This window comes from Hypanus sabinus, chromosome 3, assembly GCF_030144855.1.
Source record: "Hypanus sabinus isolate sHypSab1 chromosome 3, sHypSab1.hap1, whole genome shotgun sequence".
Taxonomy (NCBI): domain Eukaryota; kingdom Metazoa; phylum Chordata; class Chondrichthyes; order Myliobatiformes; family Dasyatidae; genus Hypanus; species Hypanus sabinus.
Genome location: NC_082708.1, coordinates 162,262,250 through 162,283,869, shown reverse-complemented (window position 1 = coordinate 162,283,869; position 21,620 = coordinate 162,262,250). Strand labels below are relative to the sequence as shown.

The 21,620-nt window shown below is 40.5% G+C and overlaps 1 protein-coding gene across 11 annotated transcripts in view; it reads left to right on the top strand.

Annotated features, from left to right (window-relative positions):
• The window catches only part of LOC132391847 (sodium/hydrogen exchanger 9B2-like), a 204,951-nt gene extending 183,590 nt beyond the window's left edge, over positions 1-21,361 (top strand). For all 11 annotated transcript variants that reach the window (XM_059965538.1, XM_059965534.1, XM_059965535.1 and 8 more), the window contains 3 exons: positions 5,536-5,672; positions 15,832-16,024; positions 19,580-21,361. In XM_059965538.1, the coding sequence (XP_059821521.1) occupies positions 5,536-5,672; positions 15,832-16,024; positions 19,580-19,641 (392 nt within the window). In that variant the 3' untranslated portion in view covers positions 19,642-21,361. The remainder of the gene's footprint in view (positions 1-5,535; positions 5,673-15,831; positions 16,025-19,579) is intronic.
• Positions 21,362-21,620: the final 259 nt, after the last annotated feature.

The following is a 21,620-nucleotide window of genomic DNA, read 5'->3' as shown; positions in this document are numbered from 1 at the left end:
GTACGAGTCTTCAAGCTCCTGAACCTTCTCCCGGAGGGAAGAGGGACAAGAAGTGTGTTGGCTGGGTGGGTCGTGTCCTTGATTATCCTGATAGCACTGCTCCAACAGCATGCAGTGTAAAGTGAGTCCAAGGATGAAAGATTGGTTTGTGTGATGTGCTGGGCTATGTTCACGATCTTCTGCGGCTTCTTCTGGTCTTGGACAGGACAACTTCCATACCAGGTTGTGATGCACCCTAGAAGAATGCTTTCTACAGTGCACCTATAAAAATTAGTGAGGGTTTTAGGGGACAGGCCAAATTTCTTCAGCTTTCTCAGGAAGTAAAGGCACTGGTGGGCCTTCTTGGCAGTTAGACCGTCAGGTCATTTGTGATATTGACCCCGAGGAACTTAAAGCTTTTGGCCTGTTCCACCTACGCATCACTGATGTAGATGGGGTTGTGTGGTCCACTACTCCTTATGAAATTAACAACCAATTCCATCGTCTTGCTGACATTGAGGGATAGGTTATTGTCTTCGCACAAAACCACCAGGTTCTTAATTTTCTGTCTTTACTCGAACTCATCATTATCTGAGATACGGCCTACAATTGTGGTGTCATCAGCAAACTTGTATACTGAATTCGATGGAAACTTGGCTACACAATCATGGGTGTACAGTGAGTACAGCAGGGGGCTGAGTACACAGCCTTGTGGGCACCGGTGCTCAGAGTGATTGTAGAGGAGAGCTTGCCCCCTATCTTTACAGCCTGGTCCTGTCTGTGAGGAAGTTGAGGATCCAGCTGCTGATCTGAGTGCTAAGACCCAGGTTCCGGAGCTTAGGAATCAGTTTATTTGGAATGATGGTATTAAAAGCAGAGCTGTAGTCAATGAAAAGGAGCCTTACATATGCGTCTTTATTCTCCAGGTGTTCTAAAGAGGAATGTAGTGCCAGAGAAATGGCATCTGCCATTGACCTGTTGCCGTAGTAGACGAATTGCAAAGTGTTGAGGTTGACCGGTAGGCTATGGTTGATGTGTGCCATAACCAATCGTTCGAAGCACTTCATAGCAATTGATGTTAGAGCCACAGGTCGATAGTCATTCAGGCATGCCACCTTACTCTTCTTTGGCACCAGGATTATTGTTGCCTTCTTAAAACACAAGGGGATCTTAGACTGAAGCAGGGAGCAGTTGAAGATGTCAGCAAACACTCCAGCTAGCTCGCTTGCACAGGCCCAGAGAACCCGTCCCGGGACACCATCTGGGCCTGTTGCCGTCCTTGGATCTATCTTCAAAAGGGCCCTTCTAAAGTCCTCCTCAGTGACGATGAATCTCGATGCCAGCAGGTCCGGTTCATCCAGTGGGGCGGGACGTTCCTCTTCTGTTCGAATCTTGCGTAGAATATGTTAAGTTCGTCAGGAAGAGAAGCGCTACAGTTATTGATATTCCCAGCCTTTTCTTTGTGCCTAGTGATCTCATTTAGACCCTGCCATAGTCTACAGGCATCCCTCTGGTTAGCCTGGGCTTCCAACTTGGCTCGATATTGCCTCTTGGCACTCTTAATGGCTTTCCAGAGTTCACGCCTGGATTCCATGTAGCGACTGGTATCCCCGGACCTAAAAGCTGCAGCTCTAGCCTTCAAAAGGGACTGGACATCATAATTCATCCGAGTTTTCCAGTTATGGAATACCCGGATCATTTTGCGGGACACACAGTCCTCTGTGCTTTTCCAGATAAAGTCTGTAACAGCTGAGGCATACTCATCGAGGTTAGCTGCTGAGTCCTTGAATACTAACCAGTCCACCGATTCAAAGCAGTCACAGAGGACCTCATCCATTTTCTCTGTCCAACACGGCACCACTTTTGACACTGTGACTTCCCGCTTCAGTTTCTGTTTGTAAGCCGGGAGGAGGAGTATGGCCTGATGGTCCAATTTTCCGAAGTGAGGTCGTGGGACGGAACAGCAGGCATCCTTGACCACTGTGTAGCCGAGGTAAAATATATTTGGGGCTCTAGTGGAGCAGGAGACATGTTGGTATAACTGGCAGTGCTTTTCTGAGGTTGGCCTGGTTAAAGTCCCGGCTGTAATGAGCAAAGCCTCCGGATACCGGGTCTCAAGTTCACTGATGTTGGCACACAGTGTGTTCAGAGCACACTCCATGTCTGCCTGGGGGGGAATGTAGACCGCTGACACTATGACTGAGGTGAATTCCCGAGGCAGATAATAGGGACGACACTTCACTGACAGGCGTTCCAGGTGCGGGCTGCAGGAGCTTGTCAGTGCCACTGTGTCTGAGCACCACGCAGTGTTGATCAGTAGGCAGACACTACCTCCCCTTGTCTTATCCGAAGACGCTGTGCGGTCCATCCGATGAATCAAAAATCTCTCCGGTCGGATGGCACAGTCAGGGGAGAATGCTTCATCCTTGAGATACATCTATCCTGTATCTTCTGAATTGCCCCCAGAAACTCTGGTCATTTTGTGTATGTATCTCCAGCCATTACTGTTCCGCCATCATCTCTGCTAGTGTTCCCTTCCAATAAGCTTTGGCCAGCTCCTTTCTCATATCTCTGTAATTCCCTTTACTCTACTGGAATACTGATACATCTGTCTTTAGCTTCTCCCTCTCAAACTGCAGGTGAATTCCTTCATATTATGATTACTGGGTCCTAAGGGCTCCTTTACCTTAAGCTCCCTAATCAAATCTGCATAACACCAAATTCAGAATTGTCTTTCCCCTAGTGGGCTCAACCAAAAACAGCTGTAAAAAGTTATCTCATAGCCACCCTACCAACTTCCTCACTTGGGATCCAGCCTGATTTTCCCAATCTACCTGCATATTGAAATCCTGCATCACTATTGTAACATTGCCCTGTTTACATGCCTTTTCAATCTCCCATTGTAATTTGTATCCCACTGCTTTATTACTGTTTGGAGGTCTGTAAATAACTCCTATATTTTTTACCCTTGCAGTTTCTTAACTCTACCCACAAGGATCCTACATCTTCCAATCCTATGTCATCTCCTTCTAAGGATTTGATTTCATTTTTTTACAAACAGGGCTACTCCACTCCCTCTGCCTACCTGCCTGTCCTTTCGATACTTTGTGTATCGTTGAATGTAAAGCTCCCAACTATGATCTTGTTTTAGCCTCGACTCACTGATGCCCACAATGTCTTACCTGCCAATCTCTAACTGCGCTGAAAGATCATCCACCTTATTCCATATACTGTGTGCTTTTAATTATACTGTAATGCCTTCAGTCCTGTATTCATCATCCTTTTCAATTTTGCCCTATGTTACACTTCAACTCATCCCACTAAGTGCAATTGTTCCCTTACATATGCCTAACTTCCTCACAACCTCACTACACACTACATCTACTTGTATATCGACTGCCCCATCTTCAGCCCTATCACTCTGGTTCCCATCCCCCCTGCCAAATTAGTTTAAACCCTCAACAGCTTTGCACATCTGGACTGTAATTTTTCCCCATTCTTCTTTACAAAACTGCTCAAGCTCAGCCAGACCACATGGGGATTGTGAGTGAACAGCTCTTTTCAAGTCTAGCCACAAATTCTTAATTGGATTGAGGTCTGGACTCTGACTAGGCCACTCCAGGATATTAGCATTGTTATTTTTAAGCCATTTCTGTGTAGCTTTGGCTTTATGCTTGGAGTCATTGTCTAGGTGGAAAACAGATCTTCTCCCAAGTTGAGTTCTTTTGCAGCCTGTATCAGGTTTTCCTCCAGGATTTGCTTGTATTTTGCTGCATTCTTTTTACCCTCTACCTTCACAAGCCTTCCAGGGCCTGCAGCAGTGAAGCATCCCCACAGCATGATGCAGCCACCACCACGCTTCACGGTAGGGATGGTGTGTTTTGATGCTGTGCATTGTTTGGTTAACGCCAAACATAGGGTTTAGTCTGATGGCCAGAAAGCTCAATTTGGTTTCATCAGACCATAGGACTTCCTTCCAGCTGACCTCAGAGTCTCCCACAAGACTTCTGGCAAACTCTAGCCAAGATTTCATACAAGTTTTTTCAACAGTAGCTTTCTCTTTGCCACTCTCTTATATAGCTGCAACCGGGTAACAGTTGTTGTACGCACAGTCTCTCCCATCTCAGCCACTGAAGCTTGTACCTCCTCCAGATTTGTCATAGATCTCTAGGTGGCTTCCCTCACTAGTCTCCTTCTTGCCCGGTCACTCAGTTTTTGAGGACAACCTGCTCAAGGTAGATTTATATTCTTTCTATGTTGTAGCACAATAAAACATGAAAACTTCCAAGGAGGGTGAATACTTTTTATAGGCACTGTATATTGGGGAAAATAAGGCATTGAAGGGCAGATGTTGCATGGGCATGGGAAGGAAAGTGAGTTTTAATGCGGATAGAAAATAAATCAGAACATTGAGGGGAGCTGTCCTTCAGAATGCTTGGAAATGAAGGGAAATATCTCTAATGCTGGTATTGCATTGAAGTTGGTGGAAATGATTGAGAATCAGCTGTTGAACATGGAGGCTGGTCGGATGGACAGTGAGAACAAAGGGGCCTTGTTTTTAATCGGGATGGTGGGGGACGGGGTGCGAAGATTGAGGGCAGAAAAACAGGAAATTGAATCAAGCATAAACTAAGAAACAGTGTATCGTCTTCCAGTCATAAGCATTCCTACTAGTTTGTATCAAATTAGCTAGTTTTCAAGAAATATCATCAACTTCTAACATTAGTTTTGTCTTTTTCCCTCCACAGATGCTGCCAGACACACTGATTATTTCCTGTCCTTTATTTCAGTCTGTTGCCTCTCATAATTTTAACAGTTACTTTGTTTACTGTTCTCATTCAGTTACTTCTTTTAGCATGTGTTTTTCTCCCTCTCCCTCTGTCTCATGAGCTCTCTCTCCATCCCTCCCCCTCCCCCTCCTTGTCTCTATCACCTGCACCCAGCATCACCATCACTTGCATCATTAATATTGTCCTCAAGTTCATCCTATCAATTCAAGTTCAAATTTATCCTTATCATTTGCACTCAATGCCCTGTAAATAGCTTTTCGCGGCAGCAGCGCAATAAGAAAAGGATAAGCAGAAGTTAACGGAAGCTTAAATTAACATAAATTATACTTAATTTATATGAGTCCAAAATAACATAACAAAACTAATGCAAGATTGAGAGAGAGAAAAGATGTATAGACTGAAGTAGTATTAAGGGTTTTCAGGTTAGTTTAAAAATCCGATGCAATGGGGAAAGTTGTTGTTGAATCATGAGGTGTGAGTCTTCAGCTCTCTCAAGCTGTCTGATGGCAGCATCCTAACACAGTTCTTATGAAAAGTCATTGATCTGAAACATAGTTCTGTTTCTCTAACCATACGTGCTTTCTCACCTACTGAGAAAGTTTCAAGTGCTTTCTATTTTTATTTCAGCTCTGACGGTTACTAGTTGTCAACTTGTGTGTCAAATTGTAATGAATGTTGGAGATCATGTTTGTTCAGCAGTTCTGCATAGGTTATTAACATCTGTAATCTGAACTTGTTGAATAATGTGCTCGATCTTTCCCTCTAGGACTTGGAATCGCAACTCTAACCATTGCTCTTGTAATCAGAATCTTGGTAACATTTTTAATGGTAAACTGCTCTGGATTTAACTTAAAGGAAAAAATATTTATTGCTTTGGCTTGGGTTCCTAAAGCCACAGTTCAGGTTAGTCTACTGGTTTTACATGAATTATTATTACCTGAATGTCAAGAATTGACCCTTTTTAATACTAGTTGACTTGAACTAGCATAATTTCCAGTTGCTTTGTACAAACCTGTTCCATTGCTTTGGAACGAGCTTACTGTATTTGGTGGTCCAAGATTCCATATTCTGTACCTCTGAAAATGAACAATAGAATATATATCATAGAAAGTGACAGGGTAGGTTATGAAGGTGGTTAAAAACCTTAAGGGATCCTGTGCTTTATAAATACACAGAGCTGAAGAGCAATTAAGTCATGATGAACCTTCCCTAAAATTAGTTTGATCTGCTCTTCAAAACAAATTGTACCTCTAGCTAAGCTATTCCAGAATAGTTACAACATTGCCATCACCTGACCACACAGAGCATTGTCCCAGTGTGTTCTGTTCACTAAAAAAAAGACTAGACAAATCTCATCTGGTCAATCACATCTACAATTTCACCAGGAAAATTCAGGTTCAGGTATCTTCACAGTCTTGGTTCCAATGTTGACTGAATTCCAGAGTTGAGGTGAGAGAAGCTTCTCTAGACATCAAAGGAACATCTGAATGAGTGTGGCATCACAGAGTCCTGGTAAAACTGTAATCAGTGGACATGAGAGGTTTTAAAGGATAAAGAAAGAAGATTCCGCTTATAAAGTCAGAGACCCAGCATGAAAACAATCTATGCCAGTCATCAAATATCCAATTACACTTATTCTACATTCCCCTCAACCAACCCCAGAAACTGCCACCCTCTTACATATTACACTGGTCAACTTTGGGTGTGGGAGGGAATAGGAGCAGCTTAAGAAACCCTACAGTTATAGGGAGAGTATGTAAACACTGGTCAGAGAGCACCAGAGGTTGATTGTCCCAGCTGCAGTACATCGATGTAGAAATTCGTCAGTAATGATCCTCAAGTATTTTAACAACCTTCACAACCTGGGAATTGCAGGAAAAGCCAGTTTGCACTACTCCAATGTTAACTACCTGTGATTAGGCAGTGATAAGTCCTTTTTTTGAATTACTACAGTAATTCTGATGAAAGTGCACCCGCAGTACTGTTGTAAAGGGAGTTTCAGAACTTAGAACCAGTGATTTGAAGGGCTGACAATATACACTCAGTGATCACTTTATTAGTTACAGGATTGTAACCCAGTTTGGTCTGCTGCTGTAGCCCATCCTCTTTAAAGTTTAACATGTGTGTTGAGAGCTGCTCTTCCCAGTCTGGCACCAACAATGATTCCATGCTCAAATTCATTTAGATCACATTTCTTCTTCGTTCTGATATTTGATCTGAACACCAACTGAACCTGCGTGCTTTTATACTGCCACACGGTTAGCTGATTAGATATTTGCATTAACACGCAGGTGTATAGGTGTTCCTAATAAAGTGACAACTGAGTGTATTTCCATGTCAGGATTGTGTGTGACTTGTAGAGGTAACACCAGACAATGGTGTTTCTCTGCATCTGTAACCCTTCCCCTATTTGTAGAGTGTAAGGTTTCTAGAGATGCTGTTGGTGAACTCTGAATGATTAACTGTAGTGCAGTTTGTAGATGAGGCATACAAGAGCCACTACATGTACTGCAGACCGAAGCAATTGATATTCGACGTGATTGGTGAGCTGCGAATCAAGGTGGTTTCTCTCCCCTGGATGGTGACAGGTTTCTTGAGAGGAGTTGCCACTGCACTCATCCACATAGGTTGAGAATCAGAATCAGGTGTATTATCAGTGACATATGATATGAAATCTGTTGTTTTGTGGCAGCAGTACAATGTAATACATAAAGAATAACTACAAGTTACAATAATAAATACAAAATAATAAATCAATAGGAGGACTTCCAGGTTACCAAAGGAATGGCAGCATAGGGAAAGGTCTCTCAACAAAAAAGAATATAAACTGCCCCAAAGCTGAAATTAGACAAATATTTAGTATCATATAACTGTATCAACAAAAGGAGCAAGGATGATGTCTAAGTATAAGAACAAAAAGTCTGCTCAGAATGCTGATAAATACGAGTTGCAGCAACTCGAAGGGGCTAGCTTCTCCATGACTAGCCAGGACAGAGGTAATGAGGAAGAGTCGGTGAACCTGACTTTGATTCTCAAAGAGATTCATGATTTCTGACAAGATAACAACAAACAGCTGGAAGATATTAAAGCAGCAATAGTAAAAACTAATTTGAGGTTAGATGAAGCCGAAGCAAGGATTGTAGGGACTGCAAAACTCAGAGGAAGTGATTCAGAAATGCTAAAGCTATAAGAGCAGCTCCAGTGGAAGCTAATAGACCAAGAAGGGAAAATGTGAGGATCCATGGTGTTCCTGAAGGAGCTGAAGGTAAACTCGGATTGGTGATTCCCTTTATGGAGAAGTTGCTTAGAGAGAACCTTGACATACCAGACGCAAAAGACCTACAGATAGAAAGGGCCCACCGCGCATTAGTACCACAGCCTCTGGCAGGCGCCCAGCCCAGATCGACTCTATTCAGATTTCTTAGCTACAGAACGAAGGAAGAAGTGCTTAAACTGGCATGGCAAAAGAAAGGTTTTACATGGAGCAACTGTAAAATCAGCTTTGACCACGATTAAGCACCGGGGATTCTTGCCAGACAGAAGGAATACGTGGAAGCACGGAGGGTCCTGAAGGAAAACGAAATCAGATTCCAGGCCCTGTACCTAGCTCGGCTAAGAGTCTTTTACAATGAAGGGACAAAAACCTATGCTACAGTGGAGGAGGCAACGTCGGACCTGGCGGACCGGGGACTACCCATAAAAGTTATCACCTAACTGGAGTCGCTACTGGAGAAGATTCAGCGGAAGTCATGGCAGCCAGTGCAGCAAGGACGCTCCACTCAAACCAGAGTGTCAAGCTACAGGGAAAAGCTGCAAGTATTCAGACGCGAACGTACAGAGAGTACAGATTAGTTAAGAGAAATGACTGGAAAGAGTAAATCGGACTTAAAGGTAAAATTAAAGCTGGTAACTGAAAATAAACTAGACGGAATAATTTGAATGATAGCAATATGGTTGAGACATAAAAAGAAGAGAATTCTCCATGATTGTTCACACCGCAGAGGGCCCTCTAACACAGGGTGCCGATAGAGGTTATCCCTCTGAGCTGAGGCAGGTCAGTGCTCAGGCCTCACTGATGGAAGTCGGGGAAAAATTTCAAATGTTCTACGTTCAAAAAAGCCTAGGGTTTGGTTTTGCATTCTGGTTTACTGTTGCGAAGGGATTGCTTACTGTTTGTTTAGAAAAGGAGAGTGTTTTCTTTTCTACTAGAGAAAAATACAAATTGAACCTGTAAAAATAATTACCTATAATGTTAATTGGGTTTTGAATCCAATTAAGAGAAATAAGATTATGTCTAAATTAAAAAAAAGAGAGGGCACAAATAGCTTTCCTTCAGGAAATGCACATGAGCCAGTCCGAACATGCAAAATTAAAAGGAATGGGCTTTAGGTAGGTATTTTATTCATCATATAAACTGAGCCACAAAAGAGGAGTAGCTACTTTAATACCAAGTGCTCTTAACTATGAACATATTTCAGAGATTAAAGACAAGGATGAACGATTTGTAAGGATGACAGGAAGAGTAGAAGGTACTGAAATAACATTGCTAAATGTTTATGCTCCACCAGGGAGTGAATGGTCATTCTGTAAACACGTTTTTGACCTAATGGCCAGCTCTCAAGGGGTAGTGATCTGCAGAGGGGATTTTAATATTAGGTTAAACCCTGCATTAGATTCTTCAGGAACAGTTATTCAGAACAAACTCTGATTAGAAAAGTGAAATCATTGATTGAGGAGTTGGGAATAATAGATGTATGGAGGGAATTACACCTCACCAGTAAAGACTATACACATTGCTCTTCCCCTCATTCAGATTCAAGGATAGGCTTTTTATATTTAACATGGATAGATTCAGGATAAAAGAGTGTAACATTGCAACAATTGATTTGTTGTACCATAGCCCAGTCTCTGTGTCTCTAATTCTGGAAAGGAAACCGAGAAAAACCATTATGGAGGTTAAATTCACATATACTCAATAACCCAAAAATAATAGAGAGATTAAGGGGAGAAATCAAAGAATACCTAGACCTAAATGACACGGGAGAAACATCACCAGTGGTCTTATGGGATACATTGAAAGCTGCACTGAGAGGAAAAATTATTTCCATTACTACTCACATGAAAAAATTTAAAGCACAAAAATTAGCAGACCTTCAAGGAAAATTAAAACAGTTTCAAGTTGTAGATAGCAACAAAATTAATTCTAATTTAAAACAGGAAATTAAGAAATTTATGATATTTATACATTGGAAACTCAAAGAAATTTTCTTTACTTGAGACAAAAGAATTATGAAGTAGGAGGTAAATCAGCTAGATTATTAGGATATAAGTTACATAAACAACAAGCAGACAATACAATTCATAAAATAAAGAATCCAAAAACAAAGCTTGTTGAGAGTACAATAGGGAAAATTCAAGAGAGTTTTGAAACATATTTTGAGAGCTGTACTCTCAACCCCGGGCCTCCAATGAGTCCCATATAGACACTTTTCTGAATTCTTTAGAACTACCCAAGCTCACAGATTTACAAAATGAATGCCTATTAGAACCAGTAACTGCCAAAGACCTGAACGTGACCATCTGTAGATTAAGGGCCGGAAAGTCTCCAGGCTCTGATGGGTATACCTCAGAGTGGTACAAAATGCTGAAATCACAGTTAGCTCCTTTATTACTCAACACCCTTAATTGGATCTTACAGAGAGGAGAAATTCCACCTTCCTGATTATCTCAGTTATTACTAAAGAAGGTAAAGATAAACTAGAATGCAGTAATTACCAGTCAGTCAGTGCCCTTAATTTGGATTATAAATTATTTACATCTATATTAGCTTGTAGACTGGAAAAGCTTCTACCTGACCTCATCCACTTAGACCAGACTGGATTCATCCAGTAAAGACAAATGTATAGCTTGCAGAGAGATTTAGGTCAGTTAGAAGAGTGGACTGAAAGATGGCAGATGGAGCTTAATGCTGATAAATGTGAGGTGCTACATTTTGGTATGACTAATCAAAATAGGACATACATGGTAAATGGTAGGGCATTGAAGAATGCAGTGGAACAGAGTGATCTTGGAATAATGGTGCATAGTTCCCTGAAGGTGGAATCTCATGTGGATAGGGTGGTGAAGAAAGCTTTTGGTATGCTGGCCTTTATAAATCAGAGCATTGAGTATAGTAGTTGGGATGTAATGTTAAAATTGTGCAAGGCATTGGTAAGGCCAAATTGGAGTATTGTGTATAGTTCTGGTCACCAAATTATAGGAAAGATGTCAACAAAATAGAGAGAGTACAGAGAAGATTTACTAGAATGTTACCTGGGTTTCAGCACCTAAGTTACTGAGAAAGGTTGAACAAGTTAGGTCTTTATTCTTTGGAGCGTAGAAGGTTGAGGGGGGACTTGATAGAGGTATTTAAAATTATGAGGGGGATAGATAGAGTTGACGTGGATAGGCTTTTTCCATTGAGAGTAGGGGAGATTCAAACAAGTAGACATGAGTTGAGAGTTAGGGGGCAAAAGTTTAGGGGTAACATGAGGGGTAACTTTACTCAGAGAGTGGTAGCTGTGTGAAACAAACTTCCAGTAGAAGTGGTAGAGTTTCAATATTGTCATTTAAAGTAAAATTGGATAGGTATATAGACAGGAAAGGAATAGAGGGTTATGGGCTTTGTGCAGGTCAGTAGGACTAGGTGAGAGTTAGCGTTTGGTATTCCTATACAAAGTGTTAGGAAGAATTGGCTTTCAAGAAAAGTTTATTAAAGTAATCCAGACTTTATATGACAGCCCTACAACTCGAATTAAGATAAACGGGGACCTCTCTGACTAATATTGTAGGGAGAGGAACTAGACAGGGATGCCCAATTTCCCTTCTCCTCTTTGCACTAGACATTGAACCTCTTGCCCAACTAATAAAACCGAGCGAAATTGTAAAAGGTATCAAGGTGGCAGGGATTGAACAGACGGTGGCGCTATTCACAGATGATGTCTTGGTCAGAAAATCATTCATAGGATTGTTTACATGAGAAAATCTGCAGATGCTGGAAATTCAAGCAACACACATAAAATGGGGAACAACCTGCCCTTACACTTCCTCCGTCACCACCATTCCTTCCAAGTGAGACGACATTTCATCTGTGACTTGGCTGGTGTGGTATACTGCGTCCGGTGCTCCCAGTGCGGCCTTTTATATATTGGTGAGATCTGACGCAGACTGGGAGACCGTTTCGCTGAACACCTATGCTCTGTCTGCCAGAGAAAGCAGGATCACCCACTGGCCACACATTTTAATTCCACGCCCCATTCCTGTTATGATATATCTATTCATGGCCTCCCCAACTGTCAAGATGAAGCCATACTCAGGTTGGAGGAACAATACCTTATATTCCTTCTGGGTAGCCTCCAACCTGATGGCATGAACATTGACTTCAATAACTTCCGTTAATGCCCTTCCTCCTCTTCTTACCCCTTCCCTGATATATTTATTTTCCCCCTCCCCCTTTTTTTCTCTCTCTGCCCATCACTCTGCCTGTTCTCCATCTCCCTCTGGTGCTCCCCTCCCCCTTTCTTTCTCCCTAGGCTTCCTGTCCCATGATCCTTTCCCTTCTCTAGCTCTGTATCCCTTTTGCCAATCACCTTTCCAGCTCTTAGCTTCACCCCACCCACTCTGGTCTTCTCCTATCATTTTGCATTTCCCCCTCCCCTCCTACTTTCAAATCTCTTACTATCTGTTCTTTCAGTTAGTCCTGACAAAGGGTCTCAGCCCAAAACGTTGACAGTGCTTCTTCCTATAGATGCTGCCTGGCCTGCTGCATTCCATAGGATTGTTTACATTGTTGGATGAGTTCAGGAAAATATCAGGTTATAAAATTAATGTAAAAAAAACACACATTATGTCCCTAAATTATCCAAAAAAACAGCATCCAAAAAACTGCAGGATACATATGATCTTAAGTTGGAAGCTAAATCATTAAAATATTTTAATGATTTAAATATCATTAAAATAACCATGCCAAAAGAGCTTTCAACGTTGTCACAGGTAAATTATGGACCATTAATTTCAGTGATAAAAGCAGATATACATAGATGGAATTTTATCCCCTTTTAAAGTCTAAATTCAAGGATAAGTACCATAAAAATGAATATTCTCCCTCGGTTACTTTACTTTTTCTGGACTTTACCTGTGGAGGTAGACGATAATCAATTCAGGGAATGGGGCAAATTGATTTCCCACTTTATCTGGCAAGGAAAGAAACTTAGAATCACATTTAACACTTTACAGTTAGGAAAAGAAGGAGGAGGTATGGCACTTAATTGCTTGAGAAACTGTTTTTATGCTTCACAGATAACCCCTCTTTTATATTGGTGTAATGGGGAATACAAGGCTAGATGGAAGAAAATAGAATTTAGATTGATTGACAGTTTTCCTCTACAGGCCTCAATTGTGGACAAAGGATTGATGGCCCAATTGGAAAAGATTAAAAACAACTGGAAAATCTCACACTAAAAGTATGGCAGAAAGTGGCTAATTCATGTGGAATCTACAATATGTTAAAACTTTTCAGATGGTGTGCTAATGATACTGAATTCCTTCCCAGCAGAGGAGATAAAGGATTTGAACTATGGATAAAGAAAGGTCTTACAACCTACCTCTCATTCACACATAAAAGTGCATTACAAAGTTTTCAATCCCTGCAGGACAAATACGGCCTAGAACACACTGACATTTTTAGGTACAACGCTACTTTAACCAGAATTGTAGATATACAGACTTAACAACAGCAGAATTTGAATGTTTCAAGATTCTGAAATCAGCTTACAGCTCAATACCAAGTACAGGGGTCCCCCGCTTTACGAATGTTCGCTTTACGTCACTTCGCTTTACAAAAGACCTACATTTGTAACCTGTTTTCGCATTACAAAGAGGATTTTCACTTTTACGCAAAAAATTTCCCATATAAATTAATGGTTCTTCGCTTTACACCATTTCGGCTTAATTGTTTCATAGGAACGCTCTACCTATTTAAAGGGAGGACACCTGTAAATCAATTTCTTGATTATATAATGCCCTCTCTCATGCCAAAAATGAGAACAGATTGTATATTAAAGAGAAGTGGGAGAAAGAAGTGGGGTTGGTACTTTCAGAGGAGGTTTGGGGGAAAATATGCAGCTTTCAGTGTCTTCAACTAACTCTTTGGTTTGGAGAGAACATTACTGGAAAAATATTATACGATTCTTCAAGACCCCATACCAGGAAAAATATAAAAACACAAACGTGGCGTGTTGGAGAAAGTGTGGCTCAAAGGAGGCAAATTATTTCCATATTTTTTGGGATTGCCCTAAATTAAGTTTATATTAGAAAGGTATTCACAGGACATTAGTTAAGGTATTTAAGACTCAGATACCTCTGAACTTGGACACTCTCTATTTGGGGCATGTATTGTTTTTGGAACAGAAGAAAGATATAAAACTGCTGCAGGCCTTTTTAGCGGCAAGTAAGAAATCAATCACCAGAAAGTGGCTAAATCCAGCATCAGCTACTTTAGAAGATTGGCATGAAATTATTTTGGAAATATTTAAAATGGAAAAGATGACTTACTCTCTGAGAAATCAAAAAGAAAAATTTTATCAAATTTGGAATAAATGGATTGAATTTATAACCCCAATGCGAGCAGACTTTAGAGGACTCTCCTAATGGTTCATACTGCTTTTCTCATGAACATAGTAATAGTGTTAACGTAAGCTCCTTGGTTCAAATGTTCACCGTTCTATTTCTGGAAAACGTGGAATTAATAGAAGTAAAGAAAAATTTGGGAAAAAATGATAAAATGAAGTAAATAAGTACACAGGGATTGAATAAGTATCTCTGTGAGTAGGAGCAGACATGAACGTGTTAGGATTCAAACACCTACGGTGGAAGTTACATAGGGTTACACACAATATTTTGGACTAGAAAGAAATGAACCAGAAGAGATACATGGAAATTATTATTCAACCACTATTATTACTATTTTAATAATAATAATAATAATAATAATAATAATTATTATTATTATTATTATTATTATTATTATTATTATTATTATTATCATCATCATCATCATCATCTAGTTTAATAGTGTGGAATTACAATTGTACATAAATATCTATTTAAGTGCCTATTTATATATTTTTTATTTCCACTATGTTACTTACCTTGTTATGCCCCCTTTCTTTTTTTATTATTTTTCTCTTAATATCTCAGTGTGTACTTGTGAATGTATAAATATATATAGATTTATACATATATAAAGAATGGGAAAGGTTTTATATGTAAAAAGGTTTGTGTAATACTTGTGAATACCTTATCCAAATAAAAATAAAATAAAATCTTTAAAAAAATAATAAATAAATAAATAAATAATGTGAAAAGGGAGCAAAATAGTGAGGTAGTGTTCATGGGTTCATGGATTGTATGGTATGTTCAGGCTTGTATAGAGAGGAATAACTATGGAGTATGATGAGATCAGCTGCCCTTCTCAGGATACACAGACTGACCAGTTCTTGTAATAATGGCTAGTCCAGTTGAGTTTCTGGTCACTGCTGACCCAAGGAATATTGATGATGGGAGACTTAGTGATGGGAATGTTGTAGAATGTGAAGGGTAGTGGGTAATTCCTCAGTAAATCCTCAGATCAGACTGATCAACAACAAGTAAACCCAAGTGGCAGTCAATTGCCATTTCTGACAAATATCTGAGATGTAATGACATCACCACTGGCATTATCAAATTAAGCATGGAATTGAGCAATGCCCTGGGAAGTAACACATTCTGATCCAGGAATTGAAACAAGCTTCTCTCAGCTGAAATGAAACCACAGCCAGGGTTATCACTATTCATTAGACAGGCTGATGAAAGGAGAACTGACATTCAATGAGTAGATTCACTAACAGATCCTCCAGGAGCCAATGGGGAGTGGGCTGGAAAGTTTTGTTATAGATAATGTGATCTTCCTTATGTATCATAATGTGTTGTGTTCTCAAAATAAATGAATGTTTTGCATTAAATATTGTCCTTTGTGCTGATTCAGGCTGCCATTGGGTCTGTAGCTTTGGACATGGCCCGAATCCGAAATGAAAAGACTGCGGTAGAGTATGGCATGATTATTCTCACTGTGGCCTTTCTGGGAATCCTGATCACAGCTCCAATTGGAGCAGTAATTATTGGTTTGCTTGGGCCAAAGCTACTGCAGAAAGAGAAGCAGCAGAGACCAGAGAACACAGGTCAGTCCTAAACCACAGTGCTTTTCTATAATTTTGAGTGTTACATCTTCTCAGTGAAGAAAATTCATTCAATAAGTATGAGCAATGGTTAAATCAAATAAACATGAACATTCTGTAAATATGGTTGGGTGGCAGATGCGCAAAGGTATTACTAGTAATGCCGTTTAGACTGCACTGCTTTGTTCAGAGATTACTGTTCCTCTTTGTATTTTATAAATATTGTCGCACTGAGGCTTTCTGAAGTACCTTTAGGCATGGATGTAGTAGGCTGGAGGGCCTGTATCTATGCTGGGCAAATCTGTGACTTGGTGACTTAATTGGGCAGAGTTGTCAAGTTAGTGTGCACTTTCACTTAATGACGATTCAAACTCCAGCCCTTTCCCCTTTCTCCTTGGTTTTCCTTCATAAGTTTCTTGATGACCATGTCTGAAAATGAACCTAAATTAAAACTATATGTATTATTTCACCCTGGGGGCACATTTGGAACTTCCTAGGTACTGTTCAGGGACTTAATTCAAATGGAGACAGGAGGTGACTGATGGCAGCATGAGTATTGACAGCAGGCATGTGGCGCCAAAGTCCATGTTAGATTCAGAACAAATGCTCACAGGCAAACAGAAGGGATGAGTAAATCAGTTGAAAAGAAATCGGATATTTATTCTGATAAAAAGTAACACGTGCAAAATACTGAAGGAACTCAGCGTGTCAGACAGCATATATGGAAAAGAATAAAAAATCGATGCTTCGAGCCAAGACACTTCATCGGGTCTGGAAAGGAAAGGGAAGAAACCAGAATAAGGAGCTGCGGGGAGGTAAAGGAGTATAAGTTAGAAGGTGATTGTTGAAGCCAGGTGAATGGGGCAGGTGATGAAGTAAGAGGCGGGGAGGTAACAGGTGGAAAAGGTAAAGGGCTAAAGAGGAGAGAGGACCATAGGAGAAAGGGAAAAGAGGAGAAACATCAGGGGGAAGTGATAGGTAGGGAAGGAGAAGAGGTATTATGGGAGCCAGAGTGGTAACTGGAAGAAGAGGGAGGGGGAATAACTACCAGAAGCTAGAGTAATTGATGTTCATGCCATTAGGTTGACAACTACCCAGACAGAATATGAGGTATTATTCCTCCACCCTTAGGTGGCCTCATCATGGCAGTAAAGGAGACCATGAACCAGCATGTTGGAATGTGAATTCAAAGGTTCATTTAATGTCAGAGTAATGTATATAATATACAATCTGAAAAGCTTTTACTTTACAACCATCTACGAAAATAAAGGAGTGCCCCAAAAAATGAACGACAGTTAAATGTTAGAACCCCAAAGTTCCCCCCAGCTCCTCCCTCCCATGCATAAGCGGCAGCAAAGCAATGATCCCCCTTCCCCACCGGCAAAAATAAAGTACACCTGCTACTAGCACGCAAGCGTGAGCAAAGCAATAGCAAAGACACAGATTTGCAGTTACCTCAAAGACTGCATTGTTCACCTGATAATTTGACATGCTGCAGGCTCTCTCTCTCCTAATAAGAGAGAAAGAAGTGACTCCATTCCATTTTCCAGTGAGCGTCGAGACATAACAAACAACTTGCTGGTTTATGATGTTAAAAGTCCGTTACGTCGCTTTTTCCGAGCCCTGTGCCTGGAGATCGCAAAGGTCTCGGGGTCCCCAGGTACACAGTAGATGTTCTCACTCCCCCAACGACACGTGGATCTCCTGTGGCAACACCGACCCCTGATTCTCCCGTCTCCAGTTACTCGAGATCCTAGGCTTCTGAAACCATGCCAAAATCTTGGGCCGAGACTTTGGCATGCCGAATAGTGGCCAATCGTGGAACCCAAGAGCAGGGATTGGATTGAAATTAAAATGGTTGGCTACCAGGAAATCCTATTTACTGCAGGTGGAGCAAAGGTGCTTCTCTATGTTGGGTCTCCCTAATGTAGATGAAACTGCATCAGGAGCACCGGATACAGTAGACAACCAAAAATATTTCAAAAGTGAAGTGTGGCCTCACCCGGAAGGACTGTTTGGGGCCCTGAATGGAGATGACAGAGGAGATGAATGGGGGTGGTATAGCACTCCTTTGACTTGCAGAAGTAAGTGCCAGAAGGGAGATTAGTGGGGAGGGCCGAATGGACAAGAGAATTGCAGAGACAGCGATCCCTGCGGAAAATGGTGTGTGGGGGGGGGAAGAAAAGATGTGCTTGGTGGTAGGATCATATAGAAGATGGCGGAAACTGCAGAGAATAATGTGCTGAATGTGGAGGCTGATGGGGTTGTAGGTAAGGATAAGAGGAACACTATCCTTGTTAGCTATTAGGGTGGCAGGAAGATGGGAAATGGATGTCTGGGAAATGGTGGAGATGTGGAAGAGGGCAGCATCAATGGAGGAGGAAAGGAAACATCTTTCTTCGAAGAAGGAAGACATCTCTGATGTTCTGGAAAGGAAAGCCTCATCCTTGGAACATATGCATCAGAGATGAAGAAACTGAGAAAAGAACAGGTGACAGGTTGGGAAGAAGTATAATCAAGATAGCCATGAGAGTTGGTAGGTTTATAAAAGATATCGATATGGTTTGTCCCCAGAGATCCAGAAAGGGGAGAGAGGCGTCATAAATGGACCAAGTTAATCTAAAGGCAGGGAGAAACTTGAAAGCAGTTGATGAAATTAATGAACTCAGCATGGGTGCTTGAGCAGCTTTAATGCAGTTGGCAATGTAGCACAGAGAGCTGGGGAGTGCTACCAAAGAAGGCTTGGAACACAGACTATTCCATGTAACCAATAAAAAGACAGGCATAGTTGGGGCCCATGCAGAACCTAATTCTGATAGAATTTTATTCATAGATGTTGAAGAAACTGATTTGGAAATATTGTGGAAGATGTTGAAAATAATATTCGCAGTGTTTCTCAGGAGCTGTTCAATGAAGTTTTGAAAATACTAGAAATCATCAAAGGGTCTGGTGGTATATGTGGAGGGTGACACAGTTAATGTTTCATGTTGGTGACTTTCCAGTAAAAGTGACTGTGTACAAACAGAATCTTATCAAATTAAGCAAATCTAATCTTGTTCAACAATCCATTTAGTTTCAGAAATTGAGATGCTGCAGATACCAGAATCATCCGAAACATCAATAATTTCTCTTTCCCCCTCCCCCACAGATATAGCTTGACCCACTGAGTTCCTACAGCAAATTGTTTGTTGCTCCAGATTCCAGCATCTAGTCTCCTTATCAACCTTCTGAATGTGATCCGTTTATACATTTATATAGTATTTGATGCAAGTATTCAAAATAGATCTCGATGAGTTAGCTTTTAACTACAGGATCATTTGAAAGGTAGAAGGGATATTGAGTGGTATATCTGAAGGGTTTACCAGTGTGAGCCCCTGTAATTTTATTCACCTTCAGGTATTAGAGAAGAATTTCCTTAAGTGTTTTTGTTTCTTTGAATTGGCCTAGGTTGGTGGGTTTGCTGGGGTACTGGGGCTTACTGTCCATGACTACATGAGAATGCCTTTGATTGTTGTCTATATTGGTTCATATTCCTGATGTTTTAATCCATTGGTACAGAATCACGGACCATTTTAACACATGGATCTGCACAAGGAATGGAAAATGACATTGAGATCTGAGGTGCTCACTGAAGACTCGTGCCCATATTATTCTCCCAAAAGAACATCTGCAACAAGTTTCACCTGAAATTTGTTTCCTGGAAGTAGTTCTGCTGATAGTGGAGGAAACAGCTTTTAAAAGGTTTTTTAATTAATGGCTGTACAATGTGTAATTTATTTTTAAAAGAAACTATCAAAAATTTACCAAAAAAAAGTATATCTGAAACTTTTATTTGTGTAGAAATCAACAACACTTAGCAATTTGCTTGATACTGAGGATACATTTGTGCAATGATCTTGATACTACTGTTGCCAGGATGTGACCAGTATCTTGGAAGGACCCTGGGTATTCAATAACTCAGCCAGGTAATCCATGCGGCTTGATCATACTTTGTTCCTTATTCAAATACCACTCAATGATAAGTCAACACATGTTCCTAGAACATAGCACAGGTGAATCCCAGTTTTCACTTTGTGCAGTACAATTGCTGTGGACTACTCCAAAACTGCTATTTTACCAGTGTAATGCAGCTACCAGAGTAGTGCAAAGTCTGAAGATTGGCGTTGCAGCACATCCAGGCCTGAGGATAAGCAGGCTAGAATTAATCCAAACTTTGCATACTTTAATTACTTTCCCCTTTTTCTTTGTAAAGTTTAGGCACCTGTGTCACAAAGGGATGCTATACTTATCCATCTTTTCCTCTGAGTGGAACCTGCAGTTTTGACTTTTGGGAAATGCGCAGGTTGAATTTCACCCTCAAGGTTACGTGCCTCTCATTTGACACACCAATGCACAAAATGTTGCAGAATCCCCCAATTCTTCTTCCTTGACTGAATGTAATTTGAATTAATGTTATGGATTATCAGTAAATGCCTTCATGGATTACTTCTGTGCAAAGGCCATGAAATAAATCAATGGAAAGGTTTTGAAGTTTCTGATGATTCTACCTTTAGAACTCAGCTTAAAATTAACAGAGTTGCAGAAGCAGTCACAATAAGTTATAAACTGTAGTTCCAATTATACACCACTGATCACTCTGATGCAAGTAATTAAATCACTGTGAAATAGTTTGTTGAATCATATAAAGCATCAGAACACAAAGATATGCTGGCCAGTGTTCACTGCTCAGAATCTAAGCTGACAGGGTGTATTTTTCCAGAGACTGCTGTGTGGTACAGGTCATTAATAGATGATGAATGGCCTTTATTTAAAATGCATTCAATATGGTAACTATACCTTCATGCAGCATCAAAAACACATAAAACTGATTGGAAAGAACAATTACTAAAAGTGGAGAGAGAAAACTAGTTCTGTCATTTGCAGGAATTGGATGTATACACTTATACCAGATTATCTATTTAATATTATGGAAGTTCATTATCATGTAGGGGTGACCATAAATCAAGCTTTTGTAACCTAGGAACAGCCTGTCTATTATACACAACCCCATTCAACATACGTTATTGAAATTCAGAAATGTAACTCATAAATGTATTATTTATTAAAGAGAAGCTTATTGCTGAGAATATAGAACTTGCTACCACATGGACTGGTTGAGGCAAATACTGCTGATGCATTGAAAGGAAGCTGGATAAACACAACAAGGGGAGCAGGAATAGAAGAATCATATTATGAGATGGAAAAAAATCTTGTAGAACTGGTGTAGATCAGTTGGATCAAAAAGCTGATGCTTACAAAGGTAAGCAATAAAGATCCTGAATGTCGTGTGAAAACATTAAACTTAGATTTTTCTATACAAAAGGGAAACGATTAAGGATTAGCTTTATTTGTTACATGTATATCGAAACATCAAAATATAAAGTGAAATGTTTGTGTCAATGACCACAGTCCAAGGTTGTGCTGAGGGCAGCCTTAAAGTGTCACCATGCTTCCAGCCCAACACAGCATGTCCGCAATTTAACTGCCCACACATCGTTGGAATTAATGTGGGAGTAAACTGGAGCACCCAGAGGAAACGCATGTGGTCATGGGGAGAACA